This window comes from Heptranchias perlo, chromosome 16, assembly GCF_035084215.1.
Source record: "Heptranchias perlo isolate sHepPer1 chromosome 16, sHepPer1.hap1, whole genome shotgun sequence".
NCBI classification, from domain to species: domain Eukaryota; kingdom Metazoa; phylum Chordata; class Chondrichthyes; order Hexanchiformes; family Hexanchidae; genus Heptranchias; species Heptranchias perlo.
This window is the reverse complement of record NC_090340.1, coordinates 65,641,992-65,667,056: the sequence shown is the minus strand read 5'-3', so window position 1 is coordinate 65,667,056 and position 25,065 is coordinate 65,641,992. Positions and strand designations below refer to the sequence as shown.

Here is a 25,065-nt window from a genome sequence, read left to right as displayed (position 1 = left end):
TCTCCTAATATTCAATGGGTCTCTAACACAAAACTTCTATGACCGCAGCAGTAAACAGAGCAGAGAGATGGGGCCGTTAATTCTCATCATGCAGTGCTCTAGTTATCACATCAAACCAGCGTCATACATACGGCGCGTGTACACATCCCGGTGCTCCATGTTTTCATAGTCGGGAAGCAACTTGACGAACCTTCCTGATTTGACCCGAGGATTAATACCTAAACAAACAGGTCAGTGAGACCAGGACTGGTGTTTGTTGCACCATTGCTCCCAGATCCCCATTCAATCTGCTGGCAATCCATCAATTCAGCACAATTACAATCATCAGACATCCTGACAGATTCAGTTCAAAGTGCTGGGAATAAACATGTGCCCTGACTCGATGGTTTGTTGCACAGTTCAAATATTCACATAGAATCATAGAATCATAGAAGTTACAACATGGAAACAGGCCCTTCGGCCCAACATGTCCATGTCGCCCAGTTTATACCACTAAGCTAGTCCCAATTGCCTGCACTTGGCCCATATCCCTCTGTACCCATCTTACCCATGTAACTGTCCAAATGCTTTTTAAAAGACAAAATTGTACCCGCCTCTACTACTGCCTCTGGCAGCTCGTTCCAGACACTCACCACCCTTTGAGTGAAAAAATTGCCCCTCTGGACCCTTTTGTATCTCTCCCCTCTCACCTTAAATCTATGCCCCCTCGTTATAGACTCCCCTACCATTCGACAGCTGTTACTGTGTCAACTCACAAACCAGAGGTTATATGTATCAGGAAAGATTGAACAGGCTGGGGCTCTTTTCTCTAGAAGACTGAGAAGGTGAAGACTGAGGGCTGACCTGATAAAGGGCTTTAAGATTATGAAGGGGTTTGATAGGGTAGACGTAGAGAGGATGTTTTAATTTATGGGGGAGTCCAGATCTAGGGGACATAAATATAAGATAGTCACTAATAAATCCAATAAGGAATTTAGGAGAAACTTCTTTACCCAGAGAGTGGTGAGAATGTAGAACTCGCTACCACAAGGAGTAGTTGAGGCGAATAGCATTGATGCATTTAAGGGGAAGCTGGATAAACACGAGAGAGAAAGGAACAGAAAGGTATACTGATGGGGTGAGATGAAGGAGGGAGGGAGGAGGCTCGTGTGGAGCATAAACACCGGCATAGATCAGATGGGCCAAATGGCCTGTTTCCGTGCTGTACATTCTATGTAAGACTGGAAAGGAGATGAAATGACCTGGGATTTGCCTGCACTGTTCCACCCATTCAGCTCAGTCTTCATAGTGTTCCCAACTGGTCAGGGTCAAGAGCCTGCAGAAAATCTTGGTGCAAAGCTATTGGTGCTGATTAACCTGTAACATTCCAGAACCTTTACCCTGCGACCCAGAGAGAGTGCTACCAGGTACAGCATGGGTTAGATAGAGGGAAGCTCCCTCTACACTGTCCCATCATTCAGTCCCAGGGCAGGTACGGCATGGGTTAGGTACAGAGTAAAGCTCCCTCAACACTGTCCCATCAAATAATTCCAGGGCAGGTACAGGGTTAGATACAGAGTAAAGCTCCCTCAACACTGTTCCATCAAACACTCCCAGGGCAGGTACAGCACGGGTTAGGTACAGAGTAAAGCTCCCTCTACACTGTCCCATCAAACACCCCCAGGGCAGGTACAGCACGGGTTAGATACAGAGTAAAGCTCCCTCTACACTGTTCCATCAAACACTCCCAGGGCAGGTACAGAGTAAAGATCTCTCTACAGGTACAACATGGTTCAGATGGAGATTCAAGCTCCCGCTGCACTACCATAACAAGGTGTCTTAGCCACAACCTCGGAAAAAGGCAGATGAATGGAATAGTGTAAATTTTTCCATTTCCCACACCAGCCATCCTTATGACTTCTGTGAGCAAGTCTGACCATTTTGTGCTTCATTCTAGGTATTTTCTGATCCTTGCTAGGAATTGGCCTGTTTATACCCAGGATAAGGGCAATTAGGGATGGGCAATAAATGCTGGCCTTTCCAGTGACATCCACATCCCATGAATGAATAAATTTTTTAAAATTTCAACAATTCTCACTATGCTCCCAGCAACCATCAGGATCACGTTCATAAGTAACTGGGATTATGATTGCCCCCAAACTCTGGTCAAAAAGGAGTTACAACTGGGAGGCAATCCCATCTCCTGGGGCTTGAGTGATCCAAGAAGGGTCTAATCACAGCCCCTCACTTCAATGCACTTTAAAAGGCTCATCATCTGGCCTCCAAAAGCAGCTTGCTCTAAACCACTGCACTGGATCGATCTCTGGCACGAGCAGGTTCAGGCTTAAGCTGAATGGATCAACATGCCCTGGAGAATGCCTGCAGTTCTGGAGGGTCAGACAGGCAGATCACCATGGGTGCTACCCTCAGAGCAGATCTAAAGGTACAGCCTGTGGGATAGGACAGGAATCTCCAAACTCGGGAGGAGTTTGTACAGAAATCATTGCAAGAAGCGGAGGTATTCCTACTCACGTTTGATGTATAAATCGCGGCACGCAATCCCCACCGTCTCCAAACGCCGCAGGTTTTCCGAAACTCCATATTCTACAAAAAAAAATATTTTACTAAGTGATGTCAAAATTGTCTAAAGCTGGCCAGTTATTTCCTCACCTCCTCATCCTCCATAGGGACTGGCTGCCCTCCTGTAACTTGTCCATAGTGACCTCAGAGAGTAAGGATTAGCAGGATAGTCAACCATGGGGATCATCACAGCCTACCCCAATCCCACCCTCACCCAGTGTCCATACACCCGCATTTTTCAGCAGGAGTCATCAATAGTGATCAGTAGCTGGCTAATGTTTCCATTCTATAGTTGCTCCGTCTGCTGCACCAGTCCAGGGATGGAACCTGGCATTTTTTGGCCTTAAAGGTTTACTGCCACACCAGGGAGGGCAATTACCCACTGACCTATCGGGGACAGCTGAAAATATAAATACACCTACTGCCAGAGGCCACAAACCCATGGTCTAAAATTCTTGATAAATAACTGTAATTACACCCTCCTGCCAAAGGTGGCACTGCAACGCCTCTACTGGTGGGAAGGGGTAATTACAGTGTGACAAGTTTACATAGGCAGTTTCCACTGTAAATGGGGATATGGGAATTTATCATGGACAAAGTTGACAGGAAGTGTGGACAGATGTAAATTTAATATATTATACAGATAGATATACATTTATTAAATATTATTTAAAATAATTATATTTATTGTGGAATAAATACTTAAATGGAAACTGCTGCATTGCTTTGAAGAGATTTATTCAAATATTGTTTTACACAACCAATGCTAACACAATATTAGATTCTGCCTCACTATTGCTTGGGTCCAGTGAGAGGTCCATCCCACTGGGTTACTGCTGATTGCACTGCGACCGTATGGAAGGAAAGTTTGGAATGTCTTGCCAGGTGAGTGTAGAGGACAAATGTGCTGACTTTAGTGATTTTCTAAATGGCCTCCACCCTTACCTTGAATAAACGGGGACTCCAGTTACACAAAGTAACCCTTACCCTTCTGAATAAACAGTTACACAGTGTGTAACCCTTAAATCAACCAATAAAGGCCCCTGTACAGATACATTGCAAGTAACTCTGACCTTGTTAATTGACAGGAAGTCTATCAAACATTAAATAGAAATATGAATAATCCTTATTTTGCTGAATAAACAGTAAATTCATAGGTTAGGGTGGGAATGCTCGCCCAACTGAATAAAGGCACTTCATACAATTACAGAAGGTACATTCATCCTGCTGAATAAACAGCCCCCCCAGGACAAGGGCACTGACAACCAAAGATACAATCAATCAAGCTGCACCCATCCCAGAGTTACAGGCAGATTAAAACCTTCTTCAGTCCCACTGTCACAGACTGGATTGAACCAAGGCACGCCAACAAACTCACATCCTAGACACTGCGTGGGTTGGCTGTTTTACCCCCACAATATGTTTCACACATACAAAGCCCCACAAACACCGAGCAACCCGACAATCAGAGATAACATGAATTTGAGGTATTCAACCAACACTAGCACCGAGACACTGCCTGTACTGAATCACAGATCTGCCAATCTCTGGCTACAAACAGGTGGGAAAGCACGCTCCTCATTCTCAAACAGGTGCACACTATAACTGAACATCCTCAGGCAACGCCAGGCACGAGAATGTCACCAATCACTACTCACTGTGATCGATCAATCAGGACTGATCCCAATAGATCGATTAATGTCAGTCATAAATCATAAGTTAATTATCCAAAAATGGTTTTAAATTCAACAACGGTCAAAGCACCAAAATGACAATCAGACATCATATGTACAGATTGATAACTATATGTGGGATATTATCAGGGGTAATGGACAGCTTAATTCACCAGAACATCCCAGTAATGGCTCTTTTAAAGAACGTGCACTCACACATAACCTACTCCACAGCGCTGGCTGTAGTCACACTAACAGTGGCCAGGCTCGTCCCATGCCTGGCACGGGCTCGATTCTCACTACAGTGTAAAACCACAAGATCTGTCACTGCATGAACAGTCAGCAGTGCGGCACAACCGTCAGGCCACACTACACTAACACCAGTCATAAACCAACCAATTACAACATATACTAACAGCTGACTATCAGAGGCCAGTATTATTGGCTGAGCAACAATTCATTCTCTGTGAATCACTGAGATGTTCTGAGGCACCACATCAATGCAAGTTCCTACTTTCTACTGGGGCAGGAGAATGGAAACACCTTTCAGTCTACATCCAGGGCATGGAACGATCCCAGGTCAGGCACACTTTAAAGCTCCCTCCGCTGGTGCATCAAACGCTCCCAGGTTCAGTGCAGAACTGGTCATTAAAGCTCCCTCTACAATACTGTAACATTTTGAGTTACCGAGGCAGCAAGTAGCATCACTCTGTTAAATAAACGTGGGCCACAAACTGATGCTATAATTCATGTGGACATGACAGTTACCCGTCAGCTAAGCTAATCTGATCCCATTTCCTTGTGACAGCGTCCAGAACACTGGATCCATACCAAAGATACCGACGCAAGGAAGGTGTGAGTGAACATTTTACTTCACAGAGCCCTGTAGCAGCAGTGAGCCCCAGTGTGGGTATCAGATCACTGGAGCAGCAGTGAGCCCCAGTGTGGGTATCAGATCACTGGAGCAGCAGTGAGCCCCAGTGTGGGCATCAGATTGTACATTATTCTCTCGTGTATCCCTCTCCCTGTACACAGTGCCAGTCACAACAGATGGTAACAGAGGGAGTGATCTGGTGAAAATAACATAAGTCTGAAGATAAAAGAAATAGGAGATGAGAGTAAAGGGCAGACCAAGGTAAGTAACAATAGTCAGGTAAACAGTTAGGGAACAAATACAGATATAGAACAGCAGGACAAAATTACTGTTAAAAACAAATTAAATTACCTGTACAGCAATGTGCACTGTATCAGAAACAAAACGAGGGAACTGGAGGCAACAATTCATAGCAAGGAGCCAGATGCAGTAGGGATAAGCCAGCATGGATTTGTAAAGGGTAGGTCATGCCTGACGAACCTGATTGAATTTTTTGAAGAGTAAAAATACTCAATTGGAGGAGGGCCAATTTCAATCGGATGAGAACAGATCTTTCCCGGGTGAATTGGAATCAAAGATTGGCAGGCAAAACTGTAATTGAACAGTGGGTGGCCTTTATGGATGGTTCGGGTACAGTCTAGGCACATTCCCATGAGGCAGAAAGGTAGGGCAAACAAAGCCAGAGCTCCCTGGATGACAAAAGAGATAGTGAGTAAGATGAAACTGAAAAAAAGGGGCGTATGACAGATATCAGGCTGATAACACAAGTGAGAACCAGGCAGAATATAGAAAGTTCAGGGGGGAAGTGAAAAAGGAAATAAGAGGGGCAAAGAGAGAGTATGAGAATAGACTGGCGGCCAACATAAAAGGGAATCCAAAAGTCTTCTACAGGCATGTAAACAGTAAACGGGTAGTAAGAGGAGGGATGGGGCCGATCAGGGACCAAAAAGGAGATCTACTCATGGAGGCAGAGGGGATGGCTGAGGTACTAAATGAGTACTTTGCATCTGTCTTTACCAAAGAAGAAGATGCTGCCAGAGTCTCAGTAAAGGAAGATATAGTTGAGCTACTGGATGGGCTAAAAATTGATGAATAAGAGGTACTAGAAAGGCTGGCTGTAATTAAAGTAGATAAGTCACCTGGTCCGGATGAGATGCATCCTCGGTTGTTGAGGGAAGTAAGGGTGAAAATTGCGGAGGTACTGGCCATAATCTTCCAAACATCCTTAGATACGGGGGTGGTGCCAGGGGACTGGGGAATTGCAAATGTTACACCCTTGTTCAAAGAAGGGTGTAAGGATAAACCCAGCAACCATAGGCCAGTCAGTTTAACCTCAGCGGTGGGGAAACTTTTAGAAACGATAATCCGGGACGGAATTAGCAGTCACTTGGACGAGTGAGGATGGATTAGGGAAAGCCAGCACGGATTTGTTAAAGGCAAATCATGTTTAACTAACCTGATAGAGTTTTTTGATGAGGTAACAGAGAGGGTTGATGACAGCAATGCAGTTGATGTGGTGTATATGGACTTTCAAAAGGCGTTTGATAAAGTGCCGCACGGTAGGCTTATCATCAAGATTGCAGCCCATGGAATAAAGGGGGCAGTAGCAACATGGATACAGAGAGTAGTGGTGAACGGTTGTTTTTCGGACTGGAGGGAGGTGTACAGTGGTGTTCCCCAGGGGTCCGTGCTGGGACCACTGCTTTTCTTGATATATATTAATGACTTGGACTTGGGTGTACAGGGCACAATTTCAAAATTTGCAGACGACACAAAACTTGGAAGGGTAGTAAACAGTGAGGAGGATAGTGATAGACTTCAAGAGGATATAGACAGGCTGGTGGAATGGACGGACACGTGGCAGATGAAATTTAACATAAAAAATGTGAAGTGATACATTTCGGTAGGAAGAACAAGGAGAGGCAATATAAACTAGAGGGCATAACTCTAAAAGGGATACAGGAACAGAGATCTGGGGGTACATGTGACTATGATGGTATGAGAGCGGAATTGATTAAAGTGGACTGGGAAAATAGATTAAAGGGTAAGACGGTACATGAGCAGTGGTGTTCATTTAGGGAGTTATTTTACAACTTTCAAAATAAATATATTCCACTGAGGAAAAAAGGGTGTAAAAGAAATGACAGCCATCCGTGGCTAAGTAAAGAAATCAAGGATAGTATCCGACTAAAAACAAGGACATATAAGGTAGCCAAACTTAGTGGGAGGATAGAAGATTGGGAATTCTTCAAAAGACAGCAAAAAGTAACGAAAGGATTGATTAAGAAAGGGAAGTTAGATTATGAAAAGAAATTAGCAAAAAATATAAAAACAGATAGCAAGAGTTTCTATAGTTATATAAAAAGAAAAAGGGTGGCTAAGGCAAACATAGGTCCCTTAGAGGATGAGACCGGGAAATTAATGGTGGGAAACATGGAGATGGCAAAAATGCTGAACAAATATTTTGTTTCAGTCTTTACAGTAGAGGACACTAAGAATATCCCAACACTGGACAAACAGGGGACTCTCGGGGGGGAGGAGCTAAATACGATTAAAATCACTCAGGAGATGGTACTCAGTAAAATAATGGGACTCAAGGCGGATAAATCCCCTGGACCTGATGGCTTCCATCCTAGGGTCTTGAGGGAAGTGGCAGTAGGGATTGTGGATGCTTTGGTGATAGTTTTCCAAAATTCCCTGGACTCAGGAGAGGTCCCGGCAGATTGGAAAACTGCTAATGTAACACCGTTATTTAAAAAGGGTAGTAGGCAGAAGGCTGGAAATTATAGGCCAGTTAGCTTAACATCTGTGGTGGGTAAAATTTTGGAGTCTATTATTAAGGAGACAGTAACGGAACATTTAGATAAGCATAATTTAATAGGACAAAGTCAGCATGGCTTTATGAAGGGGAAGTCATGTCTGACAAATTTGCTTGAGTTCTTCGAGGATATAACGTATAGGGTGGATAAAGGGGAACCAGTGGACATAGTGTATTTAGACTTCCAGAAGGCGTTCGACAAGGTGCCACATAAAAGATTATTACTTAAGATAAAAAATCACGGGATTGGGGGTAATATTCTGGCATGGGTGGAGGATTGGTTATCGAACAGGAAGCAGAGAGTTGGGATAAATGGTTCATTTTCGGACTGGCAACCAGTAACCAGTGGTGTTCCACAGGGGTCGGTGCTGGGTCCCCAACTCTTTACAATCTATATTAACGATTTGGAGGAGGGGACCGAGTGCAACATATCAAAATTTGCAGATGATACAAAGATGGGAGGGAAAGTAGAGAGTGAGGAGGACATAAAAAACCTGCAAGGGGATATAGACAGGCTGGGTGAGTGGGCGGAGATTTGGCAGATGCAATATAATATTGGAAAATGTGAGGTTATGCACTTTGGCAGGAAAAATCAGAGAGCAAGTTATTTTCTTAATGGCGAGAGACTGGAAAGTACTGCAGTACAAAGGGATCTGGGGGTCCTAGTGCAAGAAAATCAAAAAGTTGGTATGCAGGTGCAGCAGGTGATCAAGAAAGCCAACGGAATGTTGGCTTTTATTGCTAGGGGGATAGAATATAAAAACAAGGAGGTATTGCTGCAGTTATATAAGGTATTGGTGAGACCGCACCTGGAATACTGCATACAGTTTTGGTCTCCATACTTAAGAAAAGACATACTTGCTCTCGAGGCAGTACAAAGAAGGTTCACTCGGTTAATCCCGGGGATGAGGGGGCGGACATATGAGGAGAGGTTGAGTAGATTGGGACTCTACTCATTGGAGTTCAGAAGAATGAGAGGCGATCTTATTGAAACATATAAGATTGTGAAGGGTCTTGATCGGGTGGATGCAGTAAGGATGTTCCCAAAGATGGGTGAAACTAGAACTAGGGGGCATAATCTTAGAATAAGGGGCTGCTCTTTCAAAACTGAGATGAGGAGAAACTTCTTCACTCAGAGGGTGGTAGGTCTGTGGAATTTGCTGCCCCAGGAAGCTGTGGAAGCTACATCATTAGATAAATTTAAAACAGAAATAGACAGTTTCCTCGAAGTAAAGGGAATTAGGGGTTATGGGGAGCGGGCAGGAAATTGGACATGAAGCTGAGTTCGGATCGGTCAATGCCCTGTGGGTGGCGGAGAGGGCCCAGGGGCTATGTGGCCGGGTCCTGCTCCGACTTCTTGTGTTCTTTAGATTTGTGGTTGGGATCAGATCAGCCATGATCTTATTGAATGGCGGAGCAGGCTCGAGGGGCCGATTGGCCTACTCCTGCTCCAATTTCTTATGTTCTTATGTTCTAATCATTGAAGGTGGCAGGGCAGGTGGAGAAAGTGATTAAAAAAGCATACGGGATCCTGGGCTTTATAAATAGAGACATAGAGTACAAAAGGAAGGAAGTCATGATGAATCTTTATAAATGTAAGGAGTCGCACAACACCAGGTTATAGTCCAACAGCTTTATTTGAAATCACAAGCTTTCGGAGCTTTGCTCCTTCGTCAGGTGAGTGAAGAGTTGCATAAAGGCACAGCATATATAGTCAGAGAACAATGCCTGGTGATTACAGATAATCTTTCTAACTGCCCTTTATCACACCTCGGCAGAGAGATAATCACAGCAATCAAAGGAGTGAATGGTGTTCAGACAGGTTAGTCAGGGAAACATTACATCCAAGAATACTGAGGTGGGGTCACATGGGGTCAAATCAGAGAGAGACACAGAGAGAGACAGAGAGAGAGAGAGACAGAGAGAGACCGACCAAAAAGACAGAGAGAGAATGACTAGTTGTATTAAAAAGATAACTTTTTTTTGCTGGAAATCGCAGCAGGTCCGGCCGCATCTGTGTATGGAGAACAAGCCAACTACGACTGGACTCTGGATGACTCTACGTCAGGTGGGGTTACGTGTAGCGTGACATGAACCCAAGATCCCAGTTGAGGCCGTCCTCATGGGTGCGGAACTTGGCTATCAATTTCTGCTCGACGATTCTGCGTTGTCGTGTGTCTCGAAGGCTGCCTTGGAGAACGCTTACCCGAAGATCGGAGGCTGAATGTCCTTGACTGCTGAAGTGTTCCCCAACTGGGAGGGAACCCTCCTGCCTGGCGATTGTTGTGCGGTGTCCGTTCATCCGTTGTCACAGTGTCTGCATGGTCTTGGCGATGTACCATGCTCCGGGGCATCCTTTCCTGCAACGTATGAGGTAGACAACGTTGGCCGAGTCACAGGAGTATGTACCTGGTGGGTGGTGTCCTCTCGTGTGATGGTGGCATCTGTGTCGATGATCTGGCATGTCGTGCAGAGGTTGCCGTGGCAGGGTTGTGTGGTGTCGTGGACGCTGTTCTCCTGAAAGCTGGGTAATTTGCTGCGAACGATGGACTGTTTGAGGTTAGGTGGCTGTTTGAAGGCGAGTAGTGGAGGCGTGGGGATGGCCTTAGCGAGGTGTTCGTCAACATCGATGACATATTGAAGGCTGCGAAGAACATGGCGTAGTTTCTCCGCTCCGGGGAAGTACTGGACGATGAAGGGTACTCTGTTGGTTGTGTCCCGTGTTTGTCTTCTGAGGTCTATGCGATTTTTCGCTGTGGCCCGTCGGAACTGTTGATCGACGAGTCGAGCGTCATATCGCGTTCTTACAAGTGCGTCTTTCAGCGTCTGTAGGTGTCCATCGCGTTCCTCCTCGTCACCAGCTCTACAGCAGACGCCGCAACCTCGAAACCAAGATAGAGTCCATACTCTCAACCTGTACTCAGGACACAGCAGACCAGCTACGAGACACCGCCAAACAGACGAGGCAACGGAGCTACGCTGCCTACATGAAAACCAAGAGCAGGAAACTTGAGAAACTCGGCATCACCACCAGCAACAACCAAGCCTTCCCCGGTACCACGGTTGCAACCACAGGGAGGTCCATCGTCAATTTGTCCGACCACACCCTTCAACCAGACAAAATCGAAGTTCTCAGCCAAGGGCTCAATTTCTGCCCCACCACCAAAATGGACCCCATCGGTCTCGCGGCGGACACAGAGGAATTCATCAGGAGAATGAGGCTCCGGGAATACTTCCACAAACCCCAAGATTTCAGCAGCGAACCCAATGAGACAATCAACGATCCGGAACAGCAGACAGAGGGATCCGCGGTACAGCAACCAAAGAAGAAAGAGTCAAATTGGACTCCTCCGGAGGGTCGCTGCCCTAAGCTTGACATGTATGCTCAAGCTGTCAGGAGATGCGTCAACGCCAGAGTCATCAGCCGCACTCACAAGACAGTCCAGAATGTCACCCAAGCACAACGCAACGCCATCGACGCTCTCAAGACCAACCGCAACATCGTCATCAAACCAGCGGACAAAGGAGGAGCCATCGTCATGGCTGATCTGTATCTTAACTCCATTTACCCGTCTTGGTTCCGTAACCCTTAATACCCTTATCTAACAGAAATCTGTCAATCTCAGTTTTGAAATTTTCAATTGACTCCCAGCCTCAGCAGCTTTTTGGGGGGAAGAGTTTTCCAGGTTTGCACAGTGAAGTGTTTTACAAATATATCAGTGAAAAGAGAATTGTTAAAAGTGAGGTGGGAGCCCCGAGAGGAGAGGACTTTCAATTTATAGGTCATGATCAAAAACTGATGGAAGCTTTTAATAAGCACTTTGCATCGGTCTTTACTAAAACCTTCAGGTGAATCCTGAAGTGGTTGAGAGCAAGATGAGCGTTCTCCAAGGCGGCCTTCGAGACACACGACAACGCAAAATTGTAAAGCAGAAATCGATAGCCAAGTTCCGCACCCATGAGGACGGCCTCAACCGGGATCTTGGGTTCATGTCACGCTACACGTAACCCCACCTGACGTAGAGTCATCCAGACTCAAGTCGTAGTTGGCTTGTTCTCCATACACAGATGCGGCCGGACCTGCTGCGATTTCCAGGGAAAAAAGTTATCTGTTTTTAATACAACTGGTCATTCTCTCTCTCTCTGTCTTTTTGGTTGGTCGGTCTGTGTGTGTGTGTGTGTGTGTGTGTGTCTCGCTCTCTGATTTGACCCCTTGTGACCCCACCTCAGTATTCTTGGATGTAATGTTTCCCCGACTAACCTGTCTGAACACCATTCACTCCTTTGATTGCTGTGATTATCTCTCTGCCGAGGTGTGATAAAGGGCAGTTAGAAAGATTATCTGTAATCACCAGGCATTGTTCTCTGACTATATACGCTGTGCCTATATGCATCTCTTCACTTCACCTGATGAAGGAGCAAAGCTCCGAAAGCTTGTGATTTCAAATAAAGCTGTTGGACTATAACCTGGTGTTGTGCGACTCCTTACATTTGTCCACCCCAGTCCATCACCGGCATCTCCACATCATGAATCTTTATAAAACACTGATTCGACCACAACTGGAGTATTGTATCCAGTTCTGGGCACCGCACTTTAGGAAAGATGTGAAGGGTGCAGAACAGATTTACTAGAATGATTCAAGGGATGAGGGACGTTAGTTATGTGGATAGACTGGAGAAGCTGGGGTTGTTCTCCTTGGAACAGAGACGGTTGAGAGGAGATTTGATAGAGGTATATAAAATCACGAAGGGTCTAGACAGAGTAGATAGAGAGACACTGTTCCCATTGGCGGAAGGGTCAAGGACCAGAGGACATAGATTTAAGGTGATTGGCAAAAGAACCAAAGGTGACATGAGGAAAAACTATTTTACACAGCAAGTGGTTAGAATCTGGAATGCACTGCCCGAGGGGGTGATGGAGGCAGATTCAATCATGGCCTTCAAAAGGGAACTGGATAAGTACTTGAAAGGAAAAAATTTGCAGGGCTACGGGGATAGGGTGGGGGAGTGGGACTAGCTGGTTTGCTCTTGCATAGAGCTGGCACAGACTGGATGGGCCGAACGGCCTCCTTCCATGCTGTAACCTTTCTATGATTCTATGTGACTAAAATAGTGGACAGGGGAATGTCTATGGATGTTATTTATATGGACTTCCAGAAGACATTCAATAAAGTCCCTCATAAGAGACTGTTAGCTAAAGTTGAAACTCATGGAATTGAGGGCAAATTATTGACCAGGTTAGGAAATTGGCTGAGCGGCAGGAGACAGAGAGTCGGGATAATGGACAGGTACTCAAATTGGCAGGATGTGACTAGTGGTGTCCCACAGGGATCTGTGTTGGGGCCTCAACTATTCACTGTATTTATTAATGACTTAGATGACGGGATAGAGAGCCACATATCCAAGTTTGCCGATGACACAAAGATAGGCAGCATTGTAAGCAGTGTAGATGGAAGCATAAAATTACAGAGATATTAATAGATTAAGTGAATGGGAAAAACTGTGGCAAATGGATTTCAATGTAGGCAAGTGTGAGGTCATCCACTTTGGACCTAAAAAGGATAGAACAGGGTACTTTCTAAATGATGAAAAGCTCGAAACAGTGGAGGTCCAAAGAAACTTAGGGGTCAATGAACATAGATCATTAAAATGTCATGGACAAGTATAGAAAATAGTCAAAAAGGCTAATGGAATGCTGGCCTTTATATCTAGAGGACTAGAATACAGGGGGTAGAAGTTATACTACAGTTATTAAAAGCCCTGGTTAGACCGCACCTGGAGTACTGAGAGCAGTTCTGGGCACCGCACCTTAGGAAAGATATATTGGCCTTGGTGGGAGTGCAGCGTAGGTTTACTAGAATGATACCTGGACTCCAAGGGTTAATTTACAAGGAGAGATTACACAAATTAGGGTTGTATTCCCTGGAATTAAGGGGTGATTTGATCGAAGTTTTTAAGATATTAAGGGGAACTGATAGGGTGGATAGAGAGAAACTATTTCCGCTGGTTGGGGATTCTAGGAGTAGGGGGCACAGTCTAAAAATTAGAGCCAGGACTTTCAGGAGTGAAGTTCGGAGACACTTCTACACGCAAAGGGTGGTAGAAGTTTGGAACTCTCTTCCGCAAATTCGCGATTGATATACCTTTGGTTAACAAAAATCTTAGGAGATATGGGGCTAAGGCGGGTATATGGAGTTAGGTCACAGATCAGCCATGATCTCATTGAATGGCGGAACAGGCTCGAGGGGCTAAATGGTCTACTCCTGTTCCTATAACTGAAACATGGCTATATAAAGAACAGGACTGGCCATTAAATATTACAGGATATATGGCGTACTTCGAAAGGATAGGGGAGAAAGGGGGGTGGGGTAGCTGTACTATTTAGAGACAACATAATGGCAATAAAAAAAGGGACATAAGTAATAAGATAAAAACAGAATCCATATGGATTGAGACAAAGGATAAGAAAGGATTGATCACGTTAATAGGGACATTCTACAAACCACCTAATAGTGGAAGGGAAGCGGGGGAAGAAATATGGAGACAAATCTAAGAAATGAGTAAAAAAAACATTGAATGATAATCATGGGAGATTTCAACTACCCCCAAATAAACTGGCAAGAGGTGGGGAAGGGAGATTTTTTTTTTAAAGTGTGCACTGAACTCCTTCCTTACCCAGTGTGTGAGAAGCCCAACAAGAGTGGAATCACTGCTGGATCCAGTAATGGGAAATGAACCAGAGCAGATTAATTTTTTGAGGAGGAAACAAGGAGTTTCGATGAGGGTGGCACGTTTGATGTAGTGCACATGGATTTTAGCAAGGCTTTTGACAAGGTCCTACGTAGCAGACTGGTCAAAAAAGTCCAAGCCCATGGGATCCAAGGGAGAGCGGCAAGTTGGATCCAAAACTGGCTCAGTGGCAGGAAGCAAAGGGTAATGTTCGATGGGTGTTTTTGTGGCTGGAAGGATGTTTCCGGTGGGGTCCCGCAGGGCTCAGTACCAGGTCCCTTGCTTTTTGTGGTATATATTAACGATATGGACTTAAATGCAGGGGGCATCATTAAGAAGTTTGCAGATGATACAAAAATTAACCATGTGGTTGATAATGAGGAGGAAAGCTGCAGACTGCAGGAAGATATCAATGGACTTGGAATACTGCATACAGTTTTGGTGTCCAAACCCAAGAAAAGACATACTTGCTCTCGAGGCAGTACAAAGAAGGTTCACTCGGTTAATCCCGGGGATGAGGGGGCGGACGTATGAGGAGAGGTTGAGTAGATTGGAACTCTACTCATTGGAGTTCAGAAGAACGAGAGGCGATCTTATTGAAACATATAAGATTGTGAAGGGGCTTAATCGGGTGGATGCGGTAAGGATGTTCCCAAGGATGGGTGAAATTAGAACTAGGGGGCATAATCTTAGAATAAGGGGCTGCTCTTTCAAAACTGAGATGAGGAGAAACTTCTTCACTCAGAGGGTAGTCGGTCTGTGGAATTTGCTGCCCCAGGAAGCTGTGGAAGCTACATCATTAATTAATTTAAAACAGAAATAGACAGTTTCCTCGAAGTAAAGGGAATTAGGGGTTACGGGGAGCGGGCAGGAAATTGGACATGAATTTAGATTTGAGGTGAGGATCAGATCAGCCATGATCTTATTGAATGGCGGAGCAGGCTCGAGGGGCCGATTGGCCTACTCCTGCTCCTATTTCTTATGTTCTTATGACTGGTCAGGTGGGCAGAAAAGTGGCAAATGGAATTCAATCCAGAGAAGTGTGAGATAATGCATTTGGGGAGGGCAAACAAGGCAAGGGAATACACAATAAATGGGAGGATACTGAGAGGTGTAGAGGAAGTGAGGGACCTTGGAGTGCATGTCCACAGATCCCTGAAGGTAGCAGGACAGGTAGATAAGGTGGTTAAGAAGGCCAATGGAATGCTTTCCTTTATTAGCTGAGGCATAGAATATAAGAGCAGGGAGGTTATGCTAGAACTGTATAAATCACTAGTTAGGCCACAGCTTGAGTACTGTGTACAGTTCTGGTCACCACATCACAGGAAAGATGTAATTGCACTAGAAAGGGTACAGAGGAGATTTACGAGGATGCTTCCAAGACTGGAGAATTTTAGCTATGAGGAAAGATTGGATAGGCTGGGGTTGTTTTCCTTGGAACAGAGGAGGCTGAGGGTCATTTAATTGAGGTGTACAAAATTATGAGCAGCCTAGATAGAATGGATAGAAGGACCCATTTCCCTTAGCAGAGAGGTCAATAACCAGGGGGCATAGATTTAAAGTGATTGGTAGAAGGATTGGAGGGAAGCTGAGGAAAAGATTTTTCACCCAGAGGGTGGTGGGGTCTGGAACTCACGGCCTGAGAGGGTGGTAAAGGCAGAAACCCTCAACTTTTTAAAAAAGTCCCTGGATGTGCACCTGAAGTGCTGTAACCTACAGGGCTACGGACCAAGTGCTGGAAAGTGGGATTAGGCTTGTGGCTTATTTTTGGCCAACGTGGTCACGATGGGCCGAATGGCCTCCTTCTGTGCTGTAAACTTTCTACGATTCTATGATAAGAGAAGTAAGCGTAGGAGAACATCTAGGCAATAGTGATCATAACATAATAAGGTTTAAGAATGACGTAAGTAAGGCAAAGATCAAAGTAATGGATTGGAAAAAAGCTGATTTTGAGGGGATGAGAATGGAACTAATAAAGGTAAAGTGGAAAAAAAATGACAAAGAGATAAACCAGCAGTGGGAAAAATTTAAAACAGTGATCGAGAGTTCAGGAGAAATATATTCCTCTAAAAAACAAGAACAAACGAGTCAGTAATGAAACACAATGGATGAATAAAGAGATAAGGGTAAAATTGAAACTAAAGGAAAGGGCATACATTAAGTACATAGTCAACAAAGGAGAGGATGACAAAAGGGAATACAGAGAGATTAGGAAAGTAGTCAAAAAAACAATTAGGAAAGCAGAGGAACTACGGAATTAAATTATCAAGGAATATAAAAAGAAATTGCAAAGTATTCTACACACATAAATAACAAAAGGAAAATCAGGAGAGGGATAGTTAGCATAGAATTAGAGGCAACATGAGGAAATATTTTTTTTAACGCAGTGAAACGTTCTGATCTGGAATGCACTGCCTGAAAGGGCGGTGGAAGCAGATTCAATAATAACTTTCAAATGGGAATCGGATAAAAACTTCAAAGGAATAAATTTACAGGGTTATGGGGAAAGTGCAGCGGAGTGGGACTAATTGGATAGCTCCAACAAAGAGCTGGCACAGGGCACAATGGGACAAATGGCCTCCTTCTGTGCTTTATCATCCTATGATAGGGCCATTAAGCAATGCATAAGACAAACTCACTGGTAATGCAGGGAAATGGCAGAAATATTGAATAGTTACTTTGCCTCAGTATTTACCAAGGAGACTAACAAGGTGGGCACGACATTAGAAGAGATCAAAAAAGATATAAAGACATTTTAGAAAGGGGGAGATAATTGATAAACTAATCAAACTTAGGGAGAATAAAACCCCTGGTCCGGATGGATTGCATCCACATGTATTAAAAGAAGTTAGGGAAGAGGTAGCAGAGACACTGTTACATATATATAAAAAATCATCAGAAAAGGGAATAGTGCCAGAGGACTGGTGGACAGCTAATGTGATTCCTATATTTAAAAAGGGAGAGAGAACAAGTCCAGGGAACTATAGACCAGTTAGCTTAACGTCGGTGGTAGGAAAGATAATGGAATCTTTACTGAAAGATGTAACAGAAAAACATCTAGAAACCGAAATTATAATAGAGAATAGTCAGCACGGATTTCAGAAGGGAAGGTCATGCTTGACCAACCTTATTGAATTCTTTGAAGAAGTAACAGAAAGAGTAGACAAGGGTAATGTAGTAAATGTAATATATTTAGATTTTCAAAAGGCCTTCGATAAGGTACTGCATTGTAGACATATGACTAAGGTCAGAGCAGATGGAGTCAGAGGACAAGTAGCAGAATGGATAGCAAGCTGGCTACAAAACAGAAAAGAGAGTCGGGGTTAAGGTTAGATACCTCAGGCTGCAAAAGGTGGGAACTGGTATTCCACAGGGATCGGTGCTGGGACCACTGTTGTTCACCATTTACATTAATGATTTGGACTTGGGAATCAGAAATACAATTTCTGACTTGGCAGGGGGATGGGATACAGAGTGGAGCTACAATAGGGGGTGATGTGCAGCCAAATATAGAGAAAAAAACAAGTCAGCTTGGAAGACAGGGCAAATATGTGAGGGCAAGGCTGGATGGCATCTATTTTAATGCAAGGAGTCTTGCGAATAAGGTGGATGAACTGAAGGTGTTGATAAACACATGGGAGTATGATATTGTTGCTGTCACAGAGACATGGTTGAGGGAGGGGCAAGACTGGCAGCTCAATATTCCGGGGTACAGAATCTTCAGGCGAGACAGAGGTATAAGAGGAGGGGGGGTCGCAATATTAATTAAAGAATCAATTACTGCCATAAGGAGGGATGATATATTAGCAGGTTCCTCTAATGAGGCCATATGGGTGGAGCTTAAAAACAAAAAGGGGGCAAGCACTTTGATGGGAGTGTACTATAGGCCCCCAAACAGTCAGGGGGAGATAGAGGAACAGATATGTAGGCAAATCTCAGAAAATTGTGCAAATAATAGGGTAATAATAGTGGGGGATTTCAACTTCCCCAATATTAACTGGGATACTCAGAGTGTAAAAGGCTTAGAGGGTACAAAATTCTTAACGTGCATCCAGGAGAGCTTTTTGAGCCAGCATGTAGAAAGTCCTACAAGAGAGGGGGCGGTACTGGACCTAATTCTAGGGAATGTGGCCGGCCAAGTGGAAGAAGTGCTAGTAGGTGAGCACTTTGGTGACAGTGACCATAATTCGGTGAGATTTAAGGTGGTCATGGAAACGGACAGGGAGGGGCCGGAAATAAAGGTTCTAAATTGGGGGAAGGCCGATTTTAATAGGATAAGGCAGGATCTGGCCAAAATGGACTGGGATCAGCTGCTTGTAGGAAAATCCGCATCGGAGCAATGGGAGTCTTTCAGAAGGGAGATTGAGACCATACAATGGCAACATGTTCCCGTAAAGGTCAAGGGTGGTTCCAAGAACTCCAGGGAACCTTGGATGTCAGGGGATATACGAGAATGGATTAGGAAAAAAAGGAGGGCTTTTGGCAGATACAAAAGGCTAAAGACGGAGGAAGCCCTAGAGGAGTACAAAAAGTGCAGGGGGATACTTAAAAAATAAATTAGGAGATCAAGGAGGGGCCATGAAATAACACTGGCGAGCAAAATAAAGGAAAATCCTAAGATGTTTTATAAGTATATTAAGGGTAAGAGGATGACTAGGGAAAAAATAGGGCCCATTAGGGACAAAAATGGCAATCTGTGTGGAGCCAGCAAATGTAGGAGGGGTTCTAAATGAATTTTTTGCATCTGTTTTCACTATGGAGAAGGACGATGTAGACATAGAAATACGGCAGGGGGACTGTGATATACTCGAACATATTAACATCGAGCGGGAGGAGGTATTGGCGGTTTTAGCAGGCCTAAAAATGGATAAATCCCCAGGCCCGGACGAAATGTATCCCAGGCTACTGTGTGAGGCAAAGGAGGAGATTGCGGGGGCTCTAACACATATATTCAGAACCTCTCTGGCCACAGGGGATGTGCCAGAGGACTGGAGAACCGCTAATGTAATACCATTATTCAAGAAGGGGAGTAGGGAAAAACCGGGGAACTACAGGCCAGTGAGCCTAACATCAGTGGTAGGAAAATTATTGGAAAAAATTCTGAAGGACAAAATTAGTCTCCACTTGGAGAAGCAAGGATTAATCAGGGATAGTCAACATGGCTTTGTCAAGGGAAGATCATGTCTGACTAATTTGATTGAATTTTTTGAGGGGGTGACCAGGCGTGTGGATGAGGGTAACGCAGTGGATGTGGTATACATGGATTTCAGTAAGGCCTTCGATAAAGTCCCCCACAGGAGACTGGTCAAGAAGGTACGAGCCCATGGAATCCAGGGTGCCTTGGCACTTTGGATACAAAACTGGCTTAGTGGCAGAAGGCAGAGGGTGATGGTCGAAGGTTGTTTTTGTGACTGGAAGCCTGTGGCCAGTGGGGTACCACAGGGATCGGTGCTGGGTCCCTTGCTGTTTGTGGTCTACATTAATGACTTGGATATGAATGTAAAAGGTATGATCAGTAAGTTCGCTGATGATACAAAAATTGGTAGGGTGGTAAATAGCGAGGAGGATAGCCTCAGTCTGCAGGACGATATACATGGGTTGGTCAGATGGGCGGAACAGTGGCAAATGGAATTTAACCCGGAAAAGTGCGAGGTGATGCACTTTGGAGGGACTAACAAGGCAAGGGAATACACAATGAATGGGAGGACCCCAGGCAAGACAGAGGGTCAGAGGGATCTTGGTGTGCAAGTTCACAGATCCCTGAAGGCGGCGGAACAGGTAGATAAGGTGGTAAAGAAGGCATATGGGATACTTGCCTTTATTAGCCGAGGCATAGAATATAAGAGCAAGGAGGTTATGATGGAGCTGTATAAAACACTGGTTAGGCCACAGCTGGAGTACTGTGTGCAGTTCTGGTCGCCACACTACAGGAAGGATGTGATCGCTTTGGAGAGGGTGCAGAGGAGATTCACCAGGATGTTACCAGGGCTGGAGCGCTTCAGCTATGAAGAGAGACTGGGAAGATTGGGTTTGTTTTCCTTGGAGCAGAGGAGGCTGAGGAGGGACATGATTGAGGTGTACAAAATTATGAGGGGCACAGATAGGATGGATACTAAGGAGCTTTTTCCCTTCGTTGAGAGTTCTATAACAAGGGGACATAGATTCAAGGTAAAAGGCGGGAGGTTTAGAGGGGATTTTAGAAAGAACTTTTTCACCCAGAGGGTGGTTGGAGTCTGGAACTCACTGTCTGAAAGGGTTGTGGAGGCAGGAACCCTCACAACATTCAAGAAGCATTTGGATGAGCACTTGAAATGCCATAGCATACAAGGCTACGGACCAAATGCTGGAATATGGGATTAGAGTAGACAGGGCTGATGGCCGGCGCGGACACGATGGGCCGAAGGGCCTCTATCCGTGCTGTATAACTCTATGACTCTAAAATTTGCGGATGACACCAAATTGGGTGTAGATAATACAAAGGAAGAATGTGGCAAAATACAAGACGACATTAATAAACTTGCAGAATGGGCGTGTAATTGGCAAATTAATTTCAATATAGATAAGTGTGAGGTGGTGCATTTTGATAGGAAGAATAAGGAGGCCACATAATGCTTGGATAATAACAGTCTAAATGGGGTAGAGGAGCAGAGGGATCTGGGGGTACAGATACATAAATCACTAAAAGTAGTGCCACAGGTTAATAAGACCAAAAAAAAAGCAAACCAAGCACTGGGGTCCATTTCTAGAGTTGAAAAGTGGAGAAGTTATGTTAAACTTGTATAGAACCTTGGTTAGACCACACTGGGAGTACTGTGAACAGTTCTGGTCTCCATATTACAAAAAGGATATAGAGGCATTGGAGAAGGTGCAAAAAAAGATTCATAAGGATGATACCAGAACTGAGAGGATATACTTATCAGGAAAGGCTGAACAGGCTGGGGGCTCTTTTCTCTAGAGAAGAGAAGGCTGAGGGGTGACCTGATAAAGTTCTCTAAGCTTCTTCAAGTACATAAAGGGCAAAAGAGTAACTAGGGAGAGAGTAGGGCCTCTTAAGGATCAACAAGGTCATCTATGTGCGGAACCACAAGAGATGGGTGAGATCCTGAATGAATATTTCACATCGGTATTTACGGTTGAGAAAGGCATGGATGTTAGGGAACTTGGGGAAATAAATAGTGATGTCTTGAGGAGTGTACATATTACAGAGAGGGAGGTGCTGGAAGTCTTAACGCGCATCAAGGTAGATAAATCTCCGGGACCTGATGAAATGTATCCCAGGACGTTATGGGAGGTTAGGGAGGAAATTGCGGGTCCCCTAGCAGAGATATTTCAATCATCGACAGCTACAGGTGAGGCGCCTGAAGATTGGAGGGTAGCAAATGTTGTGCCTTTGTTTAAGAAGGGCGGCAGGGAAAAGCCTGGGAACTACAGACCGGTGAGCCTGACATCTGTAGTGGGTAAGTTGTTAGAGGGTATTCTGAGAGACAGGATCTACGGGCATTTGGAGAGGCAGGGACTGATTAGGAACAGTCAGCATGGTTTTGTGAAAGGAAAATCATGTCTCACGAATTTGATTGAGTTTTTTGAAGGGGTAACCAAGAAGATAGATGAGGGCTGTGCAGTAGACGTGGTCTACATGGACTTTAGCAAAGCCTTTGACAAGGTACCGCATGGTAGGCTGTTACGTAAGGTTAACTCTCATGGGATCCAAGGTGAGGTAGCCAATTGGATACAAAATTGGCTTGACGACAGAAGACAGAGGGTGGTTGTAGAGGGTTGTTTTTCAGACTGGAGGCCTGTGACCAGCGGTGTGCCTCAGGGATCGGTGCTGGGTCCGCTGTTATTTGTTATTTATATTAATGATTTGGATGAGAATTTAGGAGGCATGGTTAGTAAGTTTGCAGATGACACCAAGATTGGTGGCATTGTGGACAGTGAAGAAGGTTATCTAGGATTGCAACGGGACCTTGATAAATTGGGCCAGTGGGCCGATGAATGGCAGACGGAGTTTAATTTAGATAAATGTGAGGTGATGCATTTTGGTAGATCGAATCAGACCAGGACCTACTCCGTTAATGGTAGGGCGTGGGGAGAGTTATAGAACAAAGAGATCAAGGAGTACAGGTTCATAGCTCCTTGAAAGTGGAATCACAGGTGGATAGGGTGGTGAAGAAGGCATTCTATGATTCTAACGTAATGAAAGGGTTTGATAGCGTAGACGTAGAGAAAATGTTTCCACTTGTGGGGGAGTCCAAAACTAGAGGTCATAAATATAAAAGTCACTAATAGGGAATTCAGGAGAAACTTCTTTACCCAGAGAGTGGTGAGAATGTGGAACTCACTACCACAGGAGTAGTTGAGGCGAATAGCAGAGATGTATTTAAGGGGAAGCTGGATAAACACATGAGGGAGAAAGGAAGAGAAGGATATGCTGATAGGGTGAGATGAAGGAGGGAGATGCTTGTGTGGAGCATAAACACCGGCATGGACCATTTGGGAATGGCCTGTTTCTGTGCTGTAGTTTCAATGTAACATCTCAATGATATCACAAGGTTTACCCTCCAGGTCTCTCCCATGGTGCAGTCTCAGATCCACTGTCACCGAGAACCTGCTCTCCTCCAGGAAACAACTGTAAGGAGTTGCACAACACCAGGTCATAGTCCAACAGCTTTATTTAAAATTGATTTCAAATAAAACTGTTGGACTATAACCTGATGTTGTGCAACTCCTTACATTTGTCCACCCCAGTCCATCACCGGCATCTCCACACCAGGAAACAACCTCAGCCCATCACCAGGCACCCCTCATCCCCGTCACACTGACCCACACCTCATCCCCCGGGCTCCTCACCCCCCTCCCCCCGGGCTCCTCAACCCACCCTCCCTCGGGCTCCTCTCCCCCTGGCTCCTCATCCCCGTCACACTGACCCACACCTCATCCCCCGGGCTCCTCACCCCCCTCCCCCCGGGCTCCTCAACCCCGTCACACTGACACCCCCCCCCTCCCCCGGGCTCCTCACCCCCTCCACCCCCGGGCTCCTCAACCCCTCCACCCCCGGGCTCCTCACCCCCTCCACCCCCGGGCTCCTCAACCCCTCCACCCCCGGGCTCCTCAACCCCTCCACCCCCGGGCTCCTCAACCCCTCCACCCCCGGGCTCCTCAACCCCGTCACACTGACACACACCCCCCTTCCCCCGGGCTCCTCATCCCCTCCGCCCCCGGGCCCCTCCCTCCGGGCCCCTCACTCCTCCACCCCCGGACCCCCTCCCCTGTCCCCCCTCCGCTGGGCCCTCCCCCGGGCCCCTCACTCCTCCACCCCCGGACCCCCTCCCCTTGGACCCCTTCCCGCTGGGCCCTCCCCTCTCCCCCCTCCGCTGGGCCCTCCCCCGGGCCGCTCACCTACGCGGCAGCGCCTCCTCCAGATGGTGTCGGTGCTGAGGATTTGGTGGAATTTCTTGCAGGCGGCGGCCAGGCCGGGCAGGCTCACCCCGGGCAGGAAGCAGAAGATTTCAACCAGCAGCTCGGGAGGCAGGTCCAAGACATTGCGGGGCCTGCTCGGGCTCGGGGCCGAGGCCAGAGCCGCGGGCCGACTTTCACCACAAGCCGATGTCGAGGCGCCCGGGCCCGCCGCCGCCACTCTCCGCTCCATCGCTCGCTCTGTTGGCGGGAACGCGCGTCCGCAGCACCATCCCATAATCATCCTCATCGGGAGCGCGCGAAGCACCATTACATCACCGTCATCGTCGGGGACGCGCACGATTACATCATCGGTGCGTGCGCGCGCGCGCGTCTGCAGCACGTCAGGCGGGGGAGCAGCGCCCCCAGCGTCCGTACAGGTTAAGATCAGGAGGAGGCCATTCGGCCCCTCGAGCCCGCTCTGCCTTTTGACAAGGTCAAGTTATAGTCCAACGATTTTATTTGAAATTTACAAGCTTTCGGAGGCTTCCTCCTTCCTCAGGTAAATGTCAGGAACTCCTCGAAGCCGACGCATTTATAAATCACAGAACAATACCTGGTGATTACAGACAGTCTGTGCAACTGCCCGTTGCCACGGCAATCACCGTGTTCAGACAGAGAGGTGGTACATTGTACACGGTCCATCGCCGAGACCATGCAGACACTGCGACAACGGATGAACGGACACCGCGCAACAATCGCCAGACAGGAGGGTTCCCTCCCAGTCGGGGAACACTTCAGCAGTCAAGGACATTCAGCCACCGATCTTCGGGTAAGCGTACTCCAAGGCGGCCTTCGAGACACACGACAACGCAAAATCGTCGAGCAGAAATTGATAGCCAAGTTCCGCACCCATGAGGACGGCCTCAACCGGGATCTTGGGTTCATGTCACGCTACACGTTACCCCACCAGCGAACAAATGTTATCTGTTTTTAATATAACGGGTCATTTGCTG

The 25,065-nt window shown here is 46.0% G+C and overlaps 1 protein-coding gene across 3 annotated transcripts in view; it reads right to left on the bottom strand.

The window, feature by feature from the left end:
• fbxo31 (F-box protein 31) overlaps window positions 1-24,375 on the bottom strand; it is a 54,167-nt gene extending 29,792 nt beyond the window's left edge. The window contains exons 1-3 of one of the 3 annotated variants that reach the window (XM_067998233.1): window positions 24,053-24,375; window positions 2,512-2,583; window positions 132-218 (exon numbers count right to left, since the gene is read on the bottom strand). In XM_067998233.1, coding sequence (XP_067854334.1) covers window positions 132-218; window positions 2,512-2,583; window positions 24,053-24,359 — 466 coding nt within the window. In that variant the 5' untranslated portion in view covers window positions 24,360-24,375. The remainder of the gene's footprint in view (window positions 1-131; window positions 219-2,511; window positions 2,584-24,052) is intronic. The other 2 variants (XM_067998234.1, XM_067998235.1) reach the window with 2 other exon arrangements.
• Window positions 24,376-25,065: the final 690 nt, after the last annotated feature.